The sequence below is a fragment of the Carettochelys insculpta genome, chromosome 21 (assembly GCF_033958435.1).
Source record: "Carettochelys insculpta isolate YL-2023 chromosome 21, ASM3395843v1, whole genome shotgun sequence".
Classification (NCBI taxonomy): Eukaryota; Metazoa; Chordata; order Testudines; family Carettochelyidae; genus Carettochelys; species Carettochelys insculpta.
The window spans coordinates 24,613,313-24,633,967 of NC_134157.1; the positions used below are offsets into that span (position 1 = coordinate 24,613,313).

Below are 20,655 nucleotides of genomic sequence, written 5' to 3' on the forward strand. Positions count from 1 at the left end.
TTGAGTTGCTGGTGGAGCCCTGGCCTGCGCTGAAGTGCTGGCGGGGAGGCCCTTCCTGGAGCATAGAGATGACATCCCTGCCAGGGGCCCAGCGAGTCTGTCGGTCCCCCCGTGTGAGAGCCCAGGCAGAAAGCAGGAGAGGGGGCGGGTGGCGAGGGGTGACCAGGCCTGGCCTGTGCGAGGGAGCTGAGAGCTGATCAGGGAGCTCAGGTGCCCCCATGGCAGGAGCGGATGAGGCTGTCTTGGCCTGCAGCTGGGTTCAGGCACTGACGTCCTGTCAGTGTTCTCTGCTGCAAAGCCTCCATCCATGGCCTACATCAGGTGGCTCTCTCCTGCTGCAGGCCTCGTGCTGGGCACTCAGAGGCCCTGTATTTCCCATGTCAGCGCGGGGCACTGGCATGTTCTGCAGAGATACCTGCACTGCAGTTACAGCCCCTGGGGCCAACTCATCGTGCGAGGCTTGGGCCGTGCAAGGCCCGGATTAGAGTTGCAGCCCAGGCTCTGGGGCCCCATTGCAGGGAGTGCTGCTCACAGCAGGGCGGGGGCAGGCTCAGCAGAAAACACAGCGCTGGGGCCTTCTTCCGTTAGTGCCCTCTACCCTTTGCACCAGTCCTGTGGGACGCTCCCTGGTGGCTCTGCATGGGTGGGGCACACAGGGAGGGGGCTGAGCATGGGGCCAGGGACTGGTTGCAACTTTTACTCAATTTTGGCAGGAAAATGAAACAAACGGGCTGTCCAGGGAAGGTGCTGGGAGGGATAGTGTGTGTCTGAGCGCTGCCCTGCTCCGCTGGGGTACGTGTTTGAGGCAGGTGTCAGCCCTCCAAGTCCTCTGTCACTTGGCTCAGAGCAGCATGGCCAGACAAGGCAACTTCCGAACCTTCCGCTCCCCAGTTTGTTCCTGAGACAGGCCTTTCCCGAATCTGCTCTTGCGGGTAGCTCAGGCACAGCGCTGCACAGCCAGCGACTGCAGGACACTCCTTGCAACCGTCAACACCGGCACATCCTTTTCCTTGGAATTCAGTGATCCGACCCCTTTGGGTTGCCTTATGTCGTGCATAAGACGTGGGCATGTTACACATGTTCCTTCACGGTACAGAGGTGCGGCAGCATTAACTCTCTACACTCTTTCCCACATCGGAGAGGAGAAGACAAACCAGTTCCCCTCCTGGATCTACTCTGGAAGGGTTCTTCAGAGCTGTTAAAATGGGCCTGCACCAAGGCCCTTGGTGTCTGCTCCCTCCAGTGACCCAGGTGATTACCAACTTTAGCATTACCTGTGCACCTCACAAGTGGTTTTTTGAAGGCCTGGGAACAAAGGCCCTAAAGCAAGCTAAATGTTATGCCTAAAAAGTCAATTAAAATTAACCACAGCAAATCCCTCTTCCTCCTCCAAAATGAGAACTACTAAAAATAGAGGGGTTGTCTAGACTTGTGCTAAATGGGTGCCATGGAGCAAGCAGAAAATGATTCCTGTGTGTGTCCTTTGCTCTGGCCATCCTTGCCAGGGACTCCCCCTGCCCAGCTGGACAGAGGATGGTGCTGCTGTTGATTCTGACTCTCTCGTTCGGATTTCCCTTGTGCACGCTCTCAAGTTCAGGCTCGTGAATTTTCAAAGAGCGCCATTCCCCCAGGGTTCCCTTTTCCCTGGGGGCTGTGGATGGGAGCTCCAGCCCCTGCTTGTCTTGAGCCCTCCTGCAATTGTGGAGCCCAGCAGCTCAGGAAAGGGGCTTGGCTTTAATTCTACTGGAGTCAGAATAGCGAAAGAGATTGAAAATGCTGCAGCATTTAACCTCAGAGGCAGTTGCTGGAGGAAGCAAATTATTGCTGGGACTGTCCATGATTTCAGAGGAGGTTTTGGGGTTTGATCCTGCGAGAGTGGGGGGCGTTTTCTTATAGGGAAATGGGAGGAAGTATTACATGTTGTTTGTCTTTGTGTTCCTTCCCCATCCTTTCTTTTCCATTTTGTTCTGTCACGCTCGTTGCTTCTCAAGGGCACAGGCAGGAAGTCCCACCTTCTCTCTGGCTCCCTTGCAATCCTTCTGCCTCTCCTGAGGTGACAGCTGCTGCGGAAAAAGGCCATCCCAATGGCCTTTGCCTCCCTGCTCCACTTCTTTTCTGGTCTCCTTCTCTCCGCTCTCTGCCCCAGGTGGAGGGTGGGTTGGCAGCTGCCTCATTCGCAGATACACCGTGGCTGGTGGCATGACATGCTCCAGCAGCTGTTCAAGGGGCTGTGTCGGTGGAAGCCTCTTTCCTGGGCCTAGCTGTGTTTGCACTGGTGTCTGTGTTGGCCAGGAATGTGGGTTTAACTTTGTGGTGTAGATCAGGCCCTAGTGCTGCTGTGTCCCGGGGGTGCTGCTGCTTGCGTAGAGTAAATAACAATGAGTGTGCACTGGTGCCTCCAGGAAAGGGCTTGTGTGAGTTCTGCAGCTGCCAGTCTGGCCCTATAGGAAGACGCAGGATGCCTCAGCTGTCTGGAGAAAGGCATGCAGCGTCAGGTCGGGAACCGTGATGCAAGGAGTTCTCTTCTTTCCCAGCGTGAGCTGACACTGCCAAGCTGTTGGGCAGCTCAGCCGGCATACCTCCCATGTCCTCTAAGGCTGCTGCAGCAGTGCTGTCCCTGGTGACGTTCGTTCTGCAGGGAGCAGCTCCAGAACGCAAGAGGTCACACCTGGCAGCCTCAAAGTCTCAGCTAGGTGAGCCTTGGGAGGTACCTGGGTTCTGTGGGATACTTCAGGAGGTGACTGCGTCCCTGTTGCCTGAATAAATAATAATATGTCAGAGGTCTTATTCCTTTACATCGAGGAGAGGCAGGGCAGAGTTGCCCTGAACTCAGGACAGCTCGCACTGAGCCAGTAAGCAGTGCTATCAGTTGTGTGCTTAACTTTCATCACGGGGTCATGAAATGCAGCTTCCAGCGTTATCCTGCCCCTCCTCTGGCTGCTGTCCTGACCCTGCGGAACACTTCTCTCCCTAAGCACTCGTGTGGCTTCGCTCTGACCAGCAGCATCACAGCCAAATCTGACCTGCAGATGGCAGGGTTGTGTGTTGGATCATGTGGATTTTGTAAGACTAAAGAAAACCAATGTGACACTCAGTGTTTAGAAGGGGTGGCTCTAAAATACAGACTGAATGGCGAAGTGTCAGTCAAACGTTGCCTCAAGCACAGCATCCCAGAGATTCTGCATTCCAGGAAACAGCAGCTTTTCCAGTTGTCAGAAAGCCCCTAGACACATGCAGCTGGCTATGTGGCTTGCCTGCATTGATACCCAGGCTCTGTCATTGTGCTAAGCTGCCGTGTTGTACATTTGAGTAGCTGTTTATGTGGATCAGTGTTCTGCTTGGGGAGCATGACTGGCTGCATTCAGCTGAAGTTCAGAGGGACATAATGGCTATATGGGGTCAGACCAATGATCAGTCTAGCCCAGTGTCCCGTCCAGTGCCAAAGGCTTCCGAAGGATTGACCAGAATTGGGCAGTGTTTGGAGTGGTCCTTCCCCTGTTGTCCAGTCCCAGGTTCTGGCAATTGGGCTTTTGGAGACACCCACATGCAATACAGCAGCTTTGATACAGCACTGTCCTGTGACTCTGGGCTGCTCCAATGGCCTCTCTGTGTCACTAGGCCTGTCCCTGATTGTCCCATCAGGATCTGAGTGAGTGCTGCTCTGTCCTTCCCCCGAACCCCTCCTCAGGCTGGTCCATAACCACGCTCTCTGTGCCTAGTTGTAGAGAGAGCCTGGGCTCCCCTCAGTGAGAGGTAGGGCTTCTGCTGGGAATAGAACTTAAATTGTGACGATGTTTGCATCTTTCACTGTTGGAAACGAATTGTTTGAGATTCTGTGTTCAGATGTGCAGTGACTGGGGAGATGAGTCGAATCCTGTGCTGACTTACACACCGGTTCGGCATTGTGCTGGGCAGCAAGTCAGGGAAGTTTAGACTGCTGTGTTACAGTGGCTTCTGTCCACGCAGGCCTGGGCACAGGGAAGTAGCCCCTGGATTAGAGGGAGCTGAACAGTCCTCTGAGCTGCTGTCCTCAAGAGGCACATTGTGAATTGGGGTTGCATCAGTCCAGAGGCAGTGGGGTGGCCTCTGCACACAGCTGAGTCTGCAGCTAAAGCAAAGGGACTTGGAAGGGCAAAAGGGAATGTCACTTTTGGAGCTCAGTTTCTGGTTAACTCTTCTGAGTGCATGAACCCAGTTCCCCAATTCAGGGATGGTTGGAGTGAGCCCGTGTCTTGGAGAGCAGTGACTCTAGCCTCTGTGAACTGTCGCAACCAGCAGTGCCCCTCGGAGCTGACGTCCTGGGCACAAGGGGATTTTAAGACATTCATTCTTCTAGAAATTAACGTTACTGGCCCAGGGAATAACTGGGGGAAAACATTTGCACAACTGTTGGCTGGTCCCATCCAGCCCTGCTTGCTGGGCATGTGAGGATACCATTCAGGCAGCTTCCTGCCCACCTTCAGGAGGGAGGCACCTTTTAGAGGGCAGTTTCTGGCATCCCTGACAAGTAGCCGCCTTTGCATGTTTGCAGAGCTGTGTCGCTGGTGATGGACTGGCATGGAGTGCTGTAATATGCTGACTTTCCAAGCTATTGTTTAGAGGCAATAACCAAAGCTGCCATTTCCTTACTGGAATAGTTTTTGTCAGGAAATCTCTAATAAGTGGCTCCCTCAGGACAATGTTTTTAGGAATTGGATTTTTTTTATCCCTCCACTTTACCTTGTGAAATGAGCTAATGAGGTGCTGAGAGAATGCAGGCCAGTGTTAATGAGAAGACGTATGAGGAAAATGTACTGCATGTGCATTAGCTGTGTCTTGGCTCACATGTCCCATCTTTCACTCCTCTTTCAGGTTGCACACACAGCAGATGGCATGGATGCTGACCTCTGGAAAGACGGCTTGTTTAAATCCAAGGTCACAAGATACCTGTGCTTCACAAGATCATTTTCCAAAGAAAACGTAAGTCCATTTGTGCTGTGGCTGAACAGTTTGCGACTCTGCTCAATGTACTCCTGTTCTAAATGGATTCAGTCTGGGGCGCGTGGACAGTTCTCGCAGTTTTTTCTCCAAGTTAGGGTGTGTCTGTACCCAAACCAGGCTCACTGGGCCCTTGCTGTGTGTTTGTTGCCCTAATCAGCTGTTCATTCTGGGGAATGCAACTCACAGAATGATTTGCAATCAAAGAAATGGGGGAAAAAATCCTAGGAATGTTTGTTTCACCCCTGTCTTTGCACTAGCATCTGGTGCACCTGTACCAGGGCCGCCTGTGATAGCAGGGCAGGTGACTTTCATACACTGCCGACATCAGGAAAGCAAGCGGAAGAGTTGAATCCTGAAGAGCAGAATGATCAACCCCTTCCCAGGAGCTTCCAGGGCCAGAGCATCTACTCTGCTCCCCCTGGGGGACTCACTTCTTCACCCTTCTCTGTCCCACACAGGCCTTTCAGTAGCTCTGGGTAGGTTTGCCCTAGAATCTCAGGTTCCCACATGGCTATTCAGGTGTTGTTCCTCATATGTGAGCAGCAGCTGTCTGTGTGCACCTCCATTGAAGAGCGGGCAACTCCTCCAGTCTTGGTTGGTGGTGGCTGACACTCCGACATTGGGTCTGGGAAGCCACCTGATCTAGGGCCTTTACTGTCTGTTTGTACTTTTCAGCTGAGTATGGCGTAAAGCCTGTACATTTTGCTTTCCACACACAATTAGAGCAACTCCACAGAGGGGACTTTCACTCCTCTCCATGTTTTGAATTTTGGCATTGATTCAGTTTTCAGTGGTTTTGGTGACACCAGTGCAGGGAAAGGCAGCCCCAGTACCACATGGGATCCTGACCCATGCCTTGGGCTCTGAGGTGCTGCAGTACAACAATTAATGGGAGGCCAATCCTGGATTTTGACTTAAAAACTGAAGGATCCACCAGCCTCCAGCCAGGCCCCTGGACTGGACTGGAGCGAAGCAGCAGAGCAGACAGAGCATTGCTGCTTGTGGATGGATGCACAGTCACTGTGCTGTTCATCTGCAGTAGTAGGGAGGGTTTTACCTTCAAAGATTTATGCTCGTGTGAATATTAACCTGTGGCTACCTTCCGTGTAAGCTTGTCAGAAATCATTAGACGGTGGCAGCAACTTCTGGCTACCAGCGACCATCCAGTTCCTTGAGTCAGTTCAAGCTGGGCTTCTGGCGTGATTCACTTGAGAACGTGCTCCTTACATTGAAGTGAGCCTGGCAGCTGCAGTGGGAGCACTGTAACAAGCACCTCACTGGCGCAAGCTGTGACTCGCCTTTGACCCAGGTTAGATGGATGGTCTTGCAGCTCCGTGCCAGTCATTTTCTTTGTTTTAAAGTCTTCCCTGACTCTGCTCCTGCAGCCTATGACCAGGGCTGCCCTGCGAACATAGGGGATTCCTTGGTTGTTTGCAATTAGCTGGACTTAGGCTGTCCCTGCTGCTTCCAATAGCTGTATTACGGGGGAGCCTCATCCGCTGCAGTGCTGTCCGTTCTGAGTGAGGGTCTGTTGCTGGCTGCACACACCGAACTGACCCCACTGAGTATGCTGCCAGCTGCTGTTCAAGGAGATGACCTTCCCTCATTTCTGCCTGAAAACTTTGAGTGAGGCTGGGCTGCAGTGAGCACATTGACCCAAGAGTCATTGTTCGCATTTCTCACCGCAGAGAGGGAGATATGCAGAAGGAAGGACGTGGGCAAACCGCTGGAGACCACCCAGGGTTACACTGGTATGCACTGTGTTAAGTGCCACTGTTGGATTAAAGGAAAAGGGGAACGAGCTTTCAGGGCTCACTCACACGCTCCTGCATGCTTACACAGACAAACTCTCACAGTGAATAGTTGCACAGGGCAGCAGAGGAAGCCGAGGCATAGCCAGCCTAGTGTGTCTGGCTGCAATCACAGATCCAGGGTGGCGGGTTAATCATACAACCCCCTTGTCAGCTTGCTCTTCCATCTGTACCATCCATCCTGGGGAGACGGAAGGAGTCCAAGGCCAGGTTTCTTCCTGCCTCCCTAGCCAGCCGAGACTCACTCCTGCAGAAGAAGTGGTGATGGTAAGAAGCAGAAAAAGAACTCCTGTAGCTTTGAACCCACCTTCTATGTGCCTCAGTCCAGTCCCGCTGGCCCAGGGCGCAGTCTGACCATGAGTCATGAGCATAGAATCATAGAACAACAGAGCTGGAAGAGACCTAAAAAAGCCATCAAATCCATCTCCCTGCCCCAGGCAGCACCAAACCCATCAGATCAGCCCAGCCAGGGCTCTGTTGAGGCAAGACTTAAACACCTCCAGGGTGGAGACTCCACTCCTTCCCTGGATAGACCATTCCAATGTTCCACCACCTTCCTAGTGAAACAGTTTTTCCTAATGTTCAACCTGGACCTTTCCAACAGCAACTTGAGACCATTGTTCTGTGTTCTGCCATCCGTGACCACTGTGAACAGCCTCTCTCCCGCCTCTTTGCAACCTCTCTTCAGTAAGTTGAAGGCTGTTATCAAGTCCCCCCTCAGTCTTCTCTTCTGCAGACTAAACAGTCCCAATTCCCTCAATTTCTTCATAGGTCATATGCTCCAGCCCCCTAATCATTTTGGTCACCCTCCACTGGACCCTCTCCAGTGTATCCACATCCTTCCTATAATTGGGGGCCCAGAACTGGACACAGTACTCCAGAGGCGGCCTCACCAAAGCCGAATAAAGAAGAATAATCACTTCTCTGGATCTACTGGCAATGCTCCTCTTGGTGCAACCTGATATGCCATTAGCCTTCTTGGTGACAACAGCACACTGTTGACTCATGTCCAGCTTCTTGTCCACTACAACTCCCAGGTCCTTTTCTGCAAAACTACTACCGAGCCAGACGGACCCCAGCCTGTAACAATGCTTGGGATTCTTCCGGACCAAGTGCAGGACTCTGCACTTGTCTGTATTGAACCTCATCAGGTTTCTTGTGTCCCAGTCTTCCAAGATGTCTAAGTCACTCTGGACCCTGTCCCTACCCTCCAGCTTATCTACCTCTCCCCCTAGCTTAGTGTCATCCGCAGACTTGCTGAGGGTGCAAACCAACCCCTCATCCAGGTCACTGATAAATACGTTGGACAGAACAGGACCCAGAACTGAACCTTGGGGCACTCCACTAGAAACCGACCGCCATCCCGACATCGAGCCGTTGATCACTACCCGCTGGGCCTGACCTTCTAGCCAGCTTTCTACCCATCTTACCGTCCATTTAGCCAATCCGCATTCCTTTAACTTGCTGACAAGAATATTATGGGAGACCGTATCAAAAGCTTTGCTAAAGTCAAGATAAATCACATCCATTGATTTTTCCCTATCCACAGACCCAGTTCTCTCATCATAGAAACTAGTCAGATTGATCAGACATGACTTGCCCTTCGTGAATCCATGCTGACTGTTCCTGATCACTTTCCCCTCCTCCAAATGCCTCAAAATGACTTCCTTGAGGAGCCCCTCCATGATTTTTCCAGGGAATGATGTAAGACTGACTGGCCTATAGAGCCCTGGATCATCCTTCTTCCCTTTTTTAAAGATGGGCACTACATTTGCCTTTTTGCAATCATCCGGGATCTCTCCTGATCTCCACGACTTTTCAGAGGTAATGGCCAAGGGCTCGTTAATGACATATGCCAACTCCCAACTCCCTCAGAAACCTTGGATGAATTAAGTCCGGTCCCATGGATTAATGTATGTTTAGCTTTTTTAGATAGCTCCTAACTTGTTCTTTTCTCACCAAAGGCTGTCCACCTTCGTCCCACAGTGCATCACTTATCGCATTAGTCCGGGAGCTGTCCTTGTCCGTGAAGACAGAGGCAAAGAAAGCATTAAGTACTTCAGCTTTCCCTACATCATCTGTCACTGGGTTACCTTCCTTATCCAGTAGCGGCCCCACGCGCTCTCTGATCACCTTCTTCTTGTTAACATGCCTGTAGGAACTTTCCTTGTTATCCTTCACATTCCTCATGAGTCGCAATTCCAGTTGTGCTTTCGCCTTCCTGATAACTGCCCTACATTCTCAAGCTGTACGTTTATACCCCTCCCTAGACATCTGTCCCAGTTTCCACTTTTTCCACTACCAGCAGATGAGACTTTGAGCTTCACTTGGTGGGGCCTCTTTCTCTTTTGTGGGTGGATTCCTTTGCAGAGCTCAGCTCCCGTTATTCTCTGGCCACCCAGGTGCTTCTGGCAGCTAGTTGTCCAGGCAGGCTGGCGTCAGGGGCTGAATCCCTTGCACACACCCCACATTCACACGTTCCTGCCTCACACAAAGGAGAGCTCACTTCAGAGAAAGATGATTCTTTTACAGAGAGGAGCGGCCTGCTCCTGGACTGGACCAGGAAAGCACCTCCTCCTGTCTCCCCTTTCTGTAACTGCTGGCTGGACTCTAGTGGCAGCTCCCCACCTCTGAGATTTTAAACCTTTGAGCTGTCCAGCTCCCAGGGAGTGGCTAGGCGTTCCTCTGCTCTTTGTGACAGTGCTGTCAGCTGCGGTGGGGTTTCCCTGGGTGGTGGTTGGCTCTTCTTTTACATCTGTCATCTGCCTTACCACTTGGGTTGGCAAATCTTCCGTCACTCAGGGTATGAATAAGCCATCCCCTGAGCCACAGACATTACACCAGCCAGGAGAGCTGCATAGCTGCTGCTGCTGCTTATAGGGGGTGGAGTAATTAATTACACAGGAGAGCTCTCTCCTGCTGGCCGAGAGCAGCTCCACTAGAGGTCTTACAGCTGTGCGGCTGCCTAGCTCAGCTCTCTCATGTAGCCCTGGCCATGCTTGTGTGACTCAAATTTTGCTGGTTCAGCTGAATGCAGTGGCGAAAGCGTGTTGGTCTTGGGACGGGGGGTGTAATAGCTTTTGTTGGACCAGCTTCTGTTGGTGAGACGGACACATCGTGCTCTCGAAAGTTGCCTTTCTCTCCAGCATAAGTTAGTCCAATGGAAGATGTTACTTCCCCCACCTCATCAGTGGGTTAGTTAACAGAACAGAGTTCCATCAAAGGGCTCCTTTGTAATGTTGTTTGCTGCGAGCATCATCCTCAGCTGCATAAGAAATCTTTGCAAGAATGTCTCCTTTCTCAGCAGGTTGACAGTTTCCATGTGTTGGGGTCAGTGGATTCTCTAACATTTCTACAGGAGCGAATTGCTTGCTGTTCTCCTATACACACCATAGACTCCTCACTGGCTCCTGCCTTTCTGGTGTATTGAGGGGACAGAGGCATCATCAGTTTAAATGACGCTGAGTGTTGGTGTCAGACAGACACACAGTAGGATAATGCAACAGGGAGGATGTGCTAGCAAAGATGGTTTGTCTCCCAGACACTGTGCCTGGACAGAACATTCACTGACATGTTCAGATTTTAGAAAAATTGCTTGCTCGTTTTCAGCATCATTACTGTAACTAAAATTAGATTGAAGTGTGTTGCTAGTGAGATTTAAAAACAAAACTGTTCGGAAGGTGCGAAGCCCCAGTCAACCTGCTCATATTTCAAAGCCTGCCAATTCAAATACACCCCGTAATCACTAATCAGAAAGCCCGGGTTTATCTGAAATATTTTCCTTGCTCAGATAAAACTGGGCATGGCAGTTTGCAGGAAGTAATAATGAAATACACTGACAGGGTCTCCTCGCATAGAATGACATTTTAATTACGTTTCTGTTCAGAAAAGCCATGTGGCAACGAAAGAGTGTTGGTTTTCCTTCCACGTGTGAATCCAGAATATTGGCTTTAATGGGAACTGCGAAGGAAATGAAGTCTCTAAACAATTGTGGAGGCTGTCATGCTAAATTGTTTTTTAGCTCTTCAATTCTTGATTAATAGGACAAGGCACCAGTTCCGAATTCATATGGATTCCAAATGAAATTTATCATTCCAAATGGCATGATCTTTTGGAGCTAGCTCGCCTGCTTTTGGAGCTAGCACCACATGCATTCAATATTAATTAGCAGCAGCATGTAATAACTTTGGTTGTGTCTGCATGAGATGTCTCTCCTTAGCAGTGGTGAGAAATGCTACCCTAGAAACATCATGTGGCTTTTGTGGCAGGACGGTGCATACGGCTTGTATGCTTAGAGTCCACTGTGGCCAATGACAATTTACCGTTCACTTACTGGGTTGACCCAGGGATTTTCCAGGAGAATGGTGTGGTCTCCATTTCCCAGGTGCTCAGAGATTACCCAGCTAGCAGAAGAGGCTATCTAAAGGAAGGTGCCTGTAGTCTCTCAGCTGGTGACATGGTGCTGGCTCTGTACATACTGTACAGTGGGCAATCAGGAGTCAAGCAGCAAATCTGGCACAGGCAGAGGTTTAAGAAGCCGCAGAAGGTGCGGCGGGGGTTGGGTAATAAGCCCACCCTGCTCTCCCTGCGCAGCGGCAGGACTAAGCCCGATCCCTACTCTGGGCACTCAGACGGGTGCATGGAGTTGCAGCACCCCTCAGGTTTGGCCCAGCCACACCTCTGTGGTGGAGCCAGGTGAACGGGCCAGGCCGAGTGGTGCAGTGACCCTGTGCACTAGGGGGCTGCATGGCATGGGTGCGGGGGGGCTAATCACCTGTGGTTTGACAGTCATTTCCAAGACTTTGTGGCTGCTATACACAGTCACGATTTCGGTCACCTCTTTGACGAAACCCCGCCTCACCTGGAGCTGTTAGCCTGTGGCCTGATACCTGTTCTACGGTCGCTCTCTCTGAAGTCCCATTGGCAAGACAGGAGCCTGAATTGCTAAGCATCACAGTCACCTGTTTTTCTCCTCTCTCTAAAGAGCCATTTAGGCAACGTCCTCGTCGACATGAAACTAATTGATATCAAGGACACGCTGCCTGTGGGCTTCATCCCCATCCAGGAGACAGTGGATACACGTAAGTGTGTTTTCACGAGGCGGGTGTTTGTGAGCATCAGGCTCCATGCTACTGCAGACGCCACGCACAGCCCCAGCAGCACTGCGGGACAAGACAGGTAGCATAGCTGTGGGCGCATGTTTCTGGGTGGTGCTAGACTAGGAATCAGTGTTTTGTTCTCATGTGGAACTGCGCCTGGGCCCATGCCGAGCAAAAATGTGCTGCGTTCCTCTGGGCTTTTCAGTGCAGCTGCCTCGATTGCCCACAGGAATGTTGCACTTGTGCATGCCCAAGTGTGTGTGTGTGTCTTGCTCCCCCCTTGGCATGGGCAGGGAGCACCAAAAGGCAGCAGAGCCACTGTGCAGGTGGGACGCAGTGCAGAGTGGCCCCTGCCTACAGAAAGGCAGGGTTGTGTGGTGCTGCTCACGGAGACAGGCGTCCTGAGTTTGGCCAAAGGCAGTGTGGCACAGTTGGTTGTGGGCAGGATGGTCAGAAGACTCCCAGTCTTCTTGTCCCATGTCTCCACCTGCATGAGCACAAAGGATTTCACCTGGGGAAAGCAGCTGGACCTGCTGCAGATTCCCCTGGCAGGTCAATGCCGTGGGGTCAGACGAGCTTGCGGGAAGGGGCTGCAGCCACTCTGCTGATGCGCAAGCTTGCCAGTTTGTGCCAGTCACGAAGTGCAGAATAGCTTGTAAATTTAAAGCGGGGGTGGGGGGCAGTGAGTAATTCACTGGGATCTGCAGTGCATTGGGGTGATTCTCCAGTCACTGCCCATTGGGGTTGATTTGTCGGGATGACCAAGAAGGACAAGGTTGTGTAACCCGTACCTGGCTCCCCGTCCCACCCCACCCCAGTGAGATCCAGTGCACACGTTGAGCAGAGGCGAGTCAATTGCTCCTCAAGGCTGTGGATGGAGAGTAACCTTAAAATCGCAGTCCCATAAGTGCTGGCTGCCAGGGAGAGGACTGTATGATTCATGTTCGGTGGATTGTGCTGCAGCCCATGCACGCCTTGGAAGCAGAGGCGTTGTTTGTATAAATAAAGTGGTGCATTTCCCCTGCCTCCATGAGCTCATGTCCTTAGCAGCTCTCTAGCCTACGCTGAGTTTGCTACAGATGGAGGATCTAGCAGAGGGTGAAGGAGCTGAGCAGACAAGCCAATCAAGCCAGCTACATTCTGAAATGAGATCCACGTGTGCCTCTCATTGTGTTCAAAGCACCACGGTGGCTCTGCATTTCCATTCGTAGTCTCCTGGGCTAGTAACACAGCACACCGAGCGTGCTGCTCCCTCCCTTCCTTGGCAAAGCTTAGCAGTGTGCGGTACCAGGAGCCAGGCTTCCAATGTCCCTCTTTAGGCACCTACATGAAAGTGGCCCAATTGCAAGCAGCTGAGCACCCGCAAACCCATCTTAAGCGATGGGGGGCTCTGGCCACTTAAATCAGGCCAGGCTTCTTGAGGGATGTTGGCCATGGTGTATGGATGGCATGCTCTAACTAAGAGAGATCCTGCCAAGTCTCAATAAGCAGCCTTATGTTGCCAGCCTGCTTGTGGGTCACCTGACCCCTCACAGCCTGTGGGGGCACAGCCTGCGCTGTTTGCAAAGCTCCGGGACACCGCGTAGGGTGGCTGCTGCCAGTGGGCAAGTACAAGGGCAGAAGGGGCTGGAGATGCACTTAGCTAGGAGTGTGCCAGGGTAGACTGCAGATTGGCACAGGCCTGTGGAGGATTCGGTAAAGGGCTCTACCTGCATGGAGCCCTGAGCCCATTGACATTACAGGTGGAGCACTCTGCAGTCTCCAGCTGTGAGTTCCTGCTTCACTGGAGGTTTAAGTCCAGAGGCAGGTTAGTTTTATTCAGTTCTTCTCAAGTTGGAGCTTGCAGCCAATGCCCTCTGGGCTGCCCAAAGCCAGCTGTCTCTGCCTGCACAGGCCAGTGTGTGCTCGCTCTCTGGTCGCTGCAGACTGGCAGTAATATCAATGCCAGATGATAAGCCCATGAGTAAAATGTGTCTACATCATGATAAGCAAGAAAAGTCTGCAGAGGAGATCATCAAAACCTACTGCCTCTAGTAGTTTCAGAGGCAGATGTGGATGTCTGCTTATTCGTACCCTGTAAACCTAACTTTAATCCCTTGTGCAATAATGGAACAAATACTGATGGAGAAAATCACAATGATAACTGAGCCAGAGGGCTCATCAGTGCTGGGGGCTAGTCGGGACTAGCTCTCGCCTGGCAATGCTGGTTGCCCTTTGGGGATAGAATTATAGGATGAGGAGATGTGGGAAGAGCGTGAATTTAGCTGATTGGCTGTTTGGTAAAGCCGGCAGTGCAGTTCCCCACAAATCAGATGTTCAGAGACGAAGTCACAGTGACTTGGCTACCGGGGAGCCGACAAACATGCCAGGCCCCTGGGTAAGGGGCAGGGGTTGGCTTGGCGCTTCCAGGATGGGTGTGGCCTTAGGTGAAGAGAGGGGCTGGGAGCAGCCTGCCCTCAGCACCACCTGGAGCACACTGCATAGAGTCTCCTCCGGCCCTCATTGCTGCCCACAGTGCGCCGCACTCCAGCAGTGCGTTAGAGGGCCTGGGGCCCCAGGGGCGGCGGTTGCCAGGAGCCCTACCCCTTCTGAAGTGCCAGCCCCAGGGCAGCTGCCCCCTTTGCCACCGCCCTCTCAACAGGCCTGCTTGGCTGATGATGTGGGCTGAACGTTGGCAGCAGTGCTGCTACATGGGGAGGAGCGAGGCCCCGAGGAGTACGGTGTTGTGCTGAGCCCCATGCAGCAGGATTGGTGTGGAATCCTGTTTTATTAATTTTGCTAGGCTAGAAGAGGGCTAAAGCCACTAACGAGATTCAGATCTTGTACTCCAGTGGAAGGAGTTCTAAACAACACCAAGGGCAGAGGACCGTGCAGAGACCTCCAGAGATTAGAAGGCCCAGCATAACGCAGCAAAATGAGCGACAGCTGGGAGAGAGCCTACGTTCCCTAGGCTCAGTTCTTTAAGACTGAAGCTTCTGGTACAATTAGTTCTACCTAAGAGCTTGGCTAGATTAGGGAAGTATACATTGGTGCTACACCAGGCAAATTTTGGTTACAGTATACTGTGTCACTGCAGAATGGGATTTATGCTAGGACAGGATATCCTGGTAACTTGCTGGGGTAAATTGTGCCATTGCAGCATATCCACATTTTGGGGTTGCACCATTGCAACAACTGCTCAGGTGCTAAGAGCCCCGTGTGGACAGGATGTCAGCTAGGTTTGGGAGAGATGTACCTAAGGAAATGGGAATCGGCCATCATGCACCTCTCTGTGCCACTCTGGTGGTCCAGTCTGTCTTCCAGCTCCCTAGTCTCCCCACGTGGAAGCATTTTGCTGAATGCTCCTGATTTGAGTCTGACAATAGTGTTGAATGCGAGAACGGCCATGCAGAAAAAACCCTGTGACCCTGGGCTGGACAGTGATGCTGGTGAATTGTGTGTGTGTTGCCAGATGTAGCATTTGTAACAGAGATACCACGAGGTCGCTCTCCAGGCTGCTGAGGTGAATGTGACCACAAGAGAAGTAAAGGCAATTATATGGGAGATGAGGGATGTGGAAACAACAGTCTGACAAACTGTGTGCTGTGAGGAATCTAATCTGCTTTGGAGATGATAGTGTGGAGGAAAGTACTGCTGAGTAACAAATCTTGCATTCCACACGAAAGGGCTTGTGTCAGAAAATTCCCTCGCAGTCTGTGTGGGGCTTTGCACACTTATTTGCAGTCCACCTCCTATTCCTGCCATAACTATCTGCATAAGCTCTGAAGATGCAATAAATAACTTTTATGCCCTGGTCATGCATAGAAAGCAGCCTCTAATCTTGGTTTCCTTTCACAGAAGAAATAGCTTTCAGAAAGAAGAGGCTCTGCATCAAATTCATCCCTCGAGATTCGACGGAGGCTGCTATTTGTGATATCCGAATCCTGGGCAGAGCTAAGCAGGCCCCTCCACAGTACACATTCATAGGGTAAGCAGCCCTTCACACTTCCCATACCGCAGCACGTCCTGAAGCCGCACACTGTAATTTCCTACTGGAATGAAGTGGGAGTTTGCAAGAGTTAATGTTTGGGATGAGCTCTGAGATCACTGAAGGAAAAGAGCTACATACAAGGAAAGTGTTGCTCTGCTTAGTATGAGAATTAATTGACCTTATGTGGCAATTAGCCTGGTTCTTACTACAAAAGATGTTTCTTGGTGAAACTCACCTCTGTTTGCTATCATGTGCATGCTGCATTTGCTAAGAGTGTTAATGGCTTCTCTGTTACTTACAAAGGGAACTTAACAATATGGGCATTTGGTACCGAATGGGCAGGGTTCCACGCAACCATGACGCCTCGCAACCTGCAACACCTTCTTCCCAGGTACCCGCTTCAACACCAGCTCCCAACCTTCCTAGGTAGGTTTTGCCACTTTTCACTGTTTTCTCTAGTTCTCTCCTGCGTGGGTGTGCCGTGCTTCATGTGTTATCTGAACACTCAGGCCAGGGGGACTGGGACCACTGGGCACTGTCACAGTGTAAGTTGCTATACAGTTTACCCTGATATGATAGGGGAATGCATAGCTGTGCGTCTGTCATGCAGAGAAGGGAGCAAAGCCAACAGAACAAAGATGTACTCCTCTGGGCTGCCCAGTGGCCCTGTTCATCCTGCTGGCCTGGATTAGAGGGTAAACAGTTCCATGTGTGGCATTGCCTGTCTGTTGTGCCCTGCACCCCACTGTCCTTCTGTAGGGCTTTTCACGGTTGCCCCTGTGTCCATGTTTTTAGTTTGGTCTCACACAGGTGCCAAGGGTTCTCCTTTGTGGGGCAGGGCCATGGTCTGGCTAGCCAGTCCTTACCATCCCCGCCCCCAGAGAACATGGAGTGAGGTGATTCCATTCATGCCACGGGTGGGTTGTGCAGGCTGCTTATAGAAGAGTAGGGAACAATCTCCCTCCAGTCCCCAGAATTGAAACTGAGGTTTGCTTTTCTCTGCTGCGTCTGAACCTGCGATTTTAGGCCCTGCTGGAGCAGTTTGTGGTACGTGGGCCCAGCTGCCCGACATCACACAAGGAGCTGCAGCAGCAGGGCCATGGGTTTGTTTGGGCAGTATACTGAGTGTCCTATGTGCTTTGTATGTCAGAGTAACAGGGGTGTCACGATAGCCTGCAATTATTTAGCACATGTTCCAGCACAGAGCCCAGGGGCGGGCGTGTTGTGAAACAATCCCACACACAAAGAACAAATTGAATGATTTCTGTTACTGGCATTCAGTGTGAAAATACCACGTTGCATGCTAGAGTGAGAGACACCCCTAGGCGCCGTGTACTCTCTGGAGATCCCTTTGTGTGTTCTTACATATCTGGAGAGTCTGGGTTTTCTTAGTACTTTCCATGTATTGCAGGCCCATTTAGAGTATGGCAGGACTTGACTGGGATTTACATTTCTAAGGAGATTAGCAGGTGGGATTCCATGGAGACTGCAAACATTTCCGTGTATTGGATGGATAGAAGATGCTGCCCGTATCCTTGGTGGTTTTGCTTTTCTGTGAATTTTAAGGAGTGGCCATCTTAAAATTGCCTAATAAAGGCTTCTAACATGGTGTGTGGTAACTTTATCCTGGTTAAGGCCAGTGTCTGGGTACAGGCCTGCTCCCATGCCCCTCTGTGTACTTACAGCCTAGTGCACTGCAAGTCACTGCAATGAACGTTGTGCTAAGTCTCTTGTGCTATCTGGAAGGAGTCCATGCTGCAACGTTTAGAGCTGTCTGGCCCACAATTCATAGTGGGGATATATAAGAAATCCAATAAGAATCAGGAGTCCTGCTGGAGTTCTCAGTGTTTGTATCTGGAGCCATGGAATTGTTTCAGAATTCCTCTAGGTGCAAGCCGCGTAAGTAACAAAGACCATGTGAGATCAAAGGGAGACATCTTGTCTTTACAATGGACATCTTCATTTTCTGTCAGTGAGAAAAATGCAGGCAAATTTCCATTGCAAAGAGAAAAGTTATCTTAGCAAGGGAATGTCAGTGTCTGTTCTTAATCATTTAGAATGGAAGGGTCACTTGATAACTGAGCAGGGAGGACCCCGGTTGCTCCCGAGCTGTTGGGAACAGGGCCAGAATTGGAGCTCAGAGCATCAGCAACAGCCTGAAAAGAAGTGTTTACAAGGCTTATATATTTTATAACCTCTTGTTGTACAGTTTATGGTTTACAATGGCTGCAAGGAAATTGGATCAGTTTTGTTTTACTCACCAAATAAAACAAATGTCAAAATAGTCAATATAAAATGTATTCTAATTTGGCTGAGTTAAAACAGCCAGTATGCAGTGGAATAATTGAATGTTACATTAATTCCTTGTAGTAAAAACCACCTGTCTATAGCTGGCACTGCTCTCGTGCCCCATGTAAGATTTACAGGTAACTTTTACACTGGAATAAAAACAGCCCAATCATTCAAGGCATCTATTCATATCTGGGGTTTTTGCATTGATAATTTATCGTCCAATATATTTTTAGAAATAGAAATGTATATAACAATGCTCCCTGCAAACCCTCATATTAGAGGATGTATATGTTACTTGAAGAGCTGTTTTAACACTTTATCAATGGCATATTAATTTACTCATGTGTAATGTCCGTGGAAGATTGTAATCATGAGTAACCTTTTATTTTAATATGACCATTGAGATAAGAGAACACACTTGCAGCCAGTTTGTCATTTTATTCCATGTGGATGTATTCCCACAGCAGCAGCAAAAGCCTGTTCTGAATAACTGGGAGTACACAACTAGTGCTCTATAGCTGTTAGGTTGGTCAGATGTTTGAAAGGATTCTCTTCCATGCCTGGCTGCCTTTCAATCAGGGCAACAGGTAGCAAACCCTCCATGCTTTGGAAAGCTTGCTGGTGCTATAGATACTCATGGGGAGATGTCAGCATGCCCCAGTGAGGTCCTGCAAACCTGAGCCCTTCCAGAGAGGAGGGTTCCTGAATACATCAGTTTACATTTCTGTGCCAAGCAGGTTCAGCCGACGTGCTATTGATTCTAGTGATGCTGGCACATAAGAATCCATCCCCGGTGCCTTGCTGCTAGGCAAGAGATTCAGCACAGCCCCTTATGGGGTGTCACTTCTGCTGCTTTGTCCAGCTCAGCTTCACTTGGGCCATTCGCACCCTGGGCTCTGCTGAGTCCCAGCCTGAGGACTTCCTGGCCCTTTCTGGTAAAGCAGGCCATGGGTGAGGAGTCACTGGACTCTGTTACATGAGGGTTTTGTCATTTGCTGGGCACTTGGAAGTCAGTCTCCACACAAATCAAATGAACAAGGGCTTTTTCTAAATTGTCTGCCCTGGAATGGCCTGAGAGAGCAGTGGCCAGTGACTCAGCTGTGCAGGCGTCACTCATTGCTTGTGCCTGCCCTCTCAGGAGAGAGAGAAATCAGTACCAAAGAACCTGAGTCTCATTCTCACAGGAATCTGTTCAGAAATCCATCTTCTCCTGTGCCCATGTTCTGTGCCTGGCTGGCAGCATCCTGGGTTTTTCAGCAACTGATGCCTTCAATGGGAATGACCCTCATCCTCCCTCACCCTCCACCTACACACAGGCAGGGTTGCTGTATCTGGGATCCTCCCTCTTCCTAGTATGGGTAATAGGCTCTGGTCAGAACTGCGGCACAGGAAGGGGCAAAGGAATAAGCACAGTTCCTCCTTCAGCATGGGACAGGGAAGGGTCACTTGTTTCCTCTTCCAGGAATGGTCATCTTGTCGCTGCGGCTCTCCCTTGTCCTTGGTGTTCCCTGCTATGACTGTCTGAGCCTGTGCGCCACGTCTGCAGTGAGAACGAGACCTTGCGCTGTGAAGCGGCTGTTGTGCACTGTAGGATGACAAAGTACCCGTCTCCCAGTACTTCCTGCACTGGGCAGCCTGGAGACTACTCTTGCGCTTTCTTATTCAAGACGCAGCTGTTAAAAGATCCAGCCCATTTGCCTGAGTCGCCCACAGCAGGGATGTTTAAAGGTTTCAGCTTTAACCTGCTCTCCTGGGCTTGTTTGCTGTGTGCTGCTGAGCAGTTTTCAAGCATGCAGGAGTTAAACGCAGCTTTGTTGGGTGGGTTGGTGCAAGTAACATCGCTTATGTGAGTTCATGTTAGTGCAGCACCTTAGGACATTGAGGGGTGTTCCCCCAAAAGCAGGAGCTAAAGGTAAATATTTCAGCCTTGCTTTCTGGGGACTTCAACTCGATTGCTGTGTGTGAGGAGCAGGCAGATCACAGTGCATCACAGGCTGTCAGAGGCACATGTTTAGGAAATAAGCATTGGCAAAAGCTTCCTTATGGTTTGGCTTCAGAGCAGGGTGTGAGCTCAGCTTTCTGCTTTACACTTGTGCTGAGCTTCTCAGGGTGGGAGTTCTGACTTCCTGACGGCTCCCTTCCTCAGCGGCTGAGGCCTGTGCATAGGCTGCTGGCGTGGCCCTTACGTTCCTTCTTTCCGTGTGTATGTGTGCATGTGGTTTCTTGGTTAGCAAGTGCCTTCTGCTGGAGCCTCCACAATCTTTTAACAATTTGTCAGCTTCAAGCAAGATGTCACTCAGTGCTGCTGAAGTATTTTACCATGACAGACATAATTGCACTTAACTTTTTGCGTGGCTGTTATCAATCTGCAGCAGATACTTGGGGAAATGGAACACTTTGATTGCGAAAGATGTGTCACCTGCGTTTAATCTTACTCGTGGCAAGACTGTAATTCAGTCACAACTTTTGCATGTTGCTGTCAGGCTCTGAGAAGGCATGTCTG

General features: G+C 50.7%; 1 protein-coding gene across 21 annotated transcripts in view; it reads left to right on the forward strand.

Annotated features, from left to right (window-relative positions):
- The window catches only part of MVB12B (multivesicular body subunit 12B), a 108,934-nt gene that overhangs the window by 15,130 nt on the left and 73,149 nt on the right, over positions 1-20,655 (forward strand). For all 21 annotated transcript variants that reach the window (XR_012648353.1, XR_012648354.1, XR_012648361.1 and 18 more), the window contains 4 exons: positions 4,852-4,959; positions 11,776-11,872; positions 15,728-15,857; positions 16,164-16,286. Coding sequence is in view for 7 of the 21 variants with exons in the window: in XM_075015552.1 (XP_074871653.1) it covers positions 4,852-4,959; positions 11,776-11,872; positions 15,728-15,857; positions 16,164-16,286 (458 nt within the window). In the remaining 14 variants the exon portion in view is untranslated. The remainder of the gene's footprint in view (positions 1-4,851; positions 4,960-11,775; positions 11,873-15,727; positions 15,858-16,163; positions 16,287-20,655) is intronic.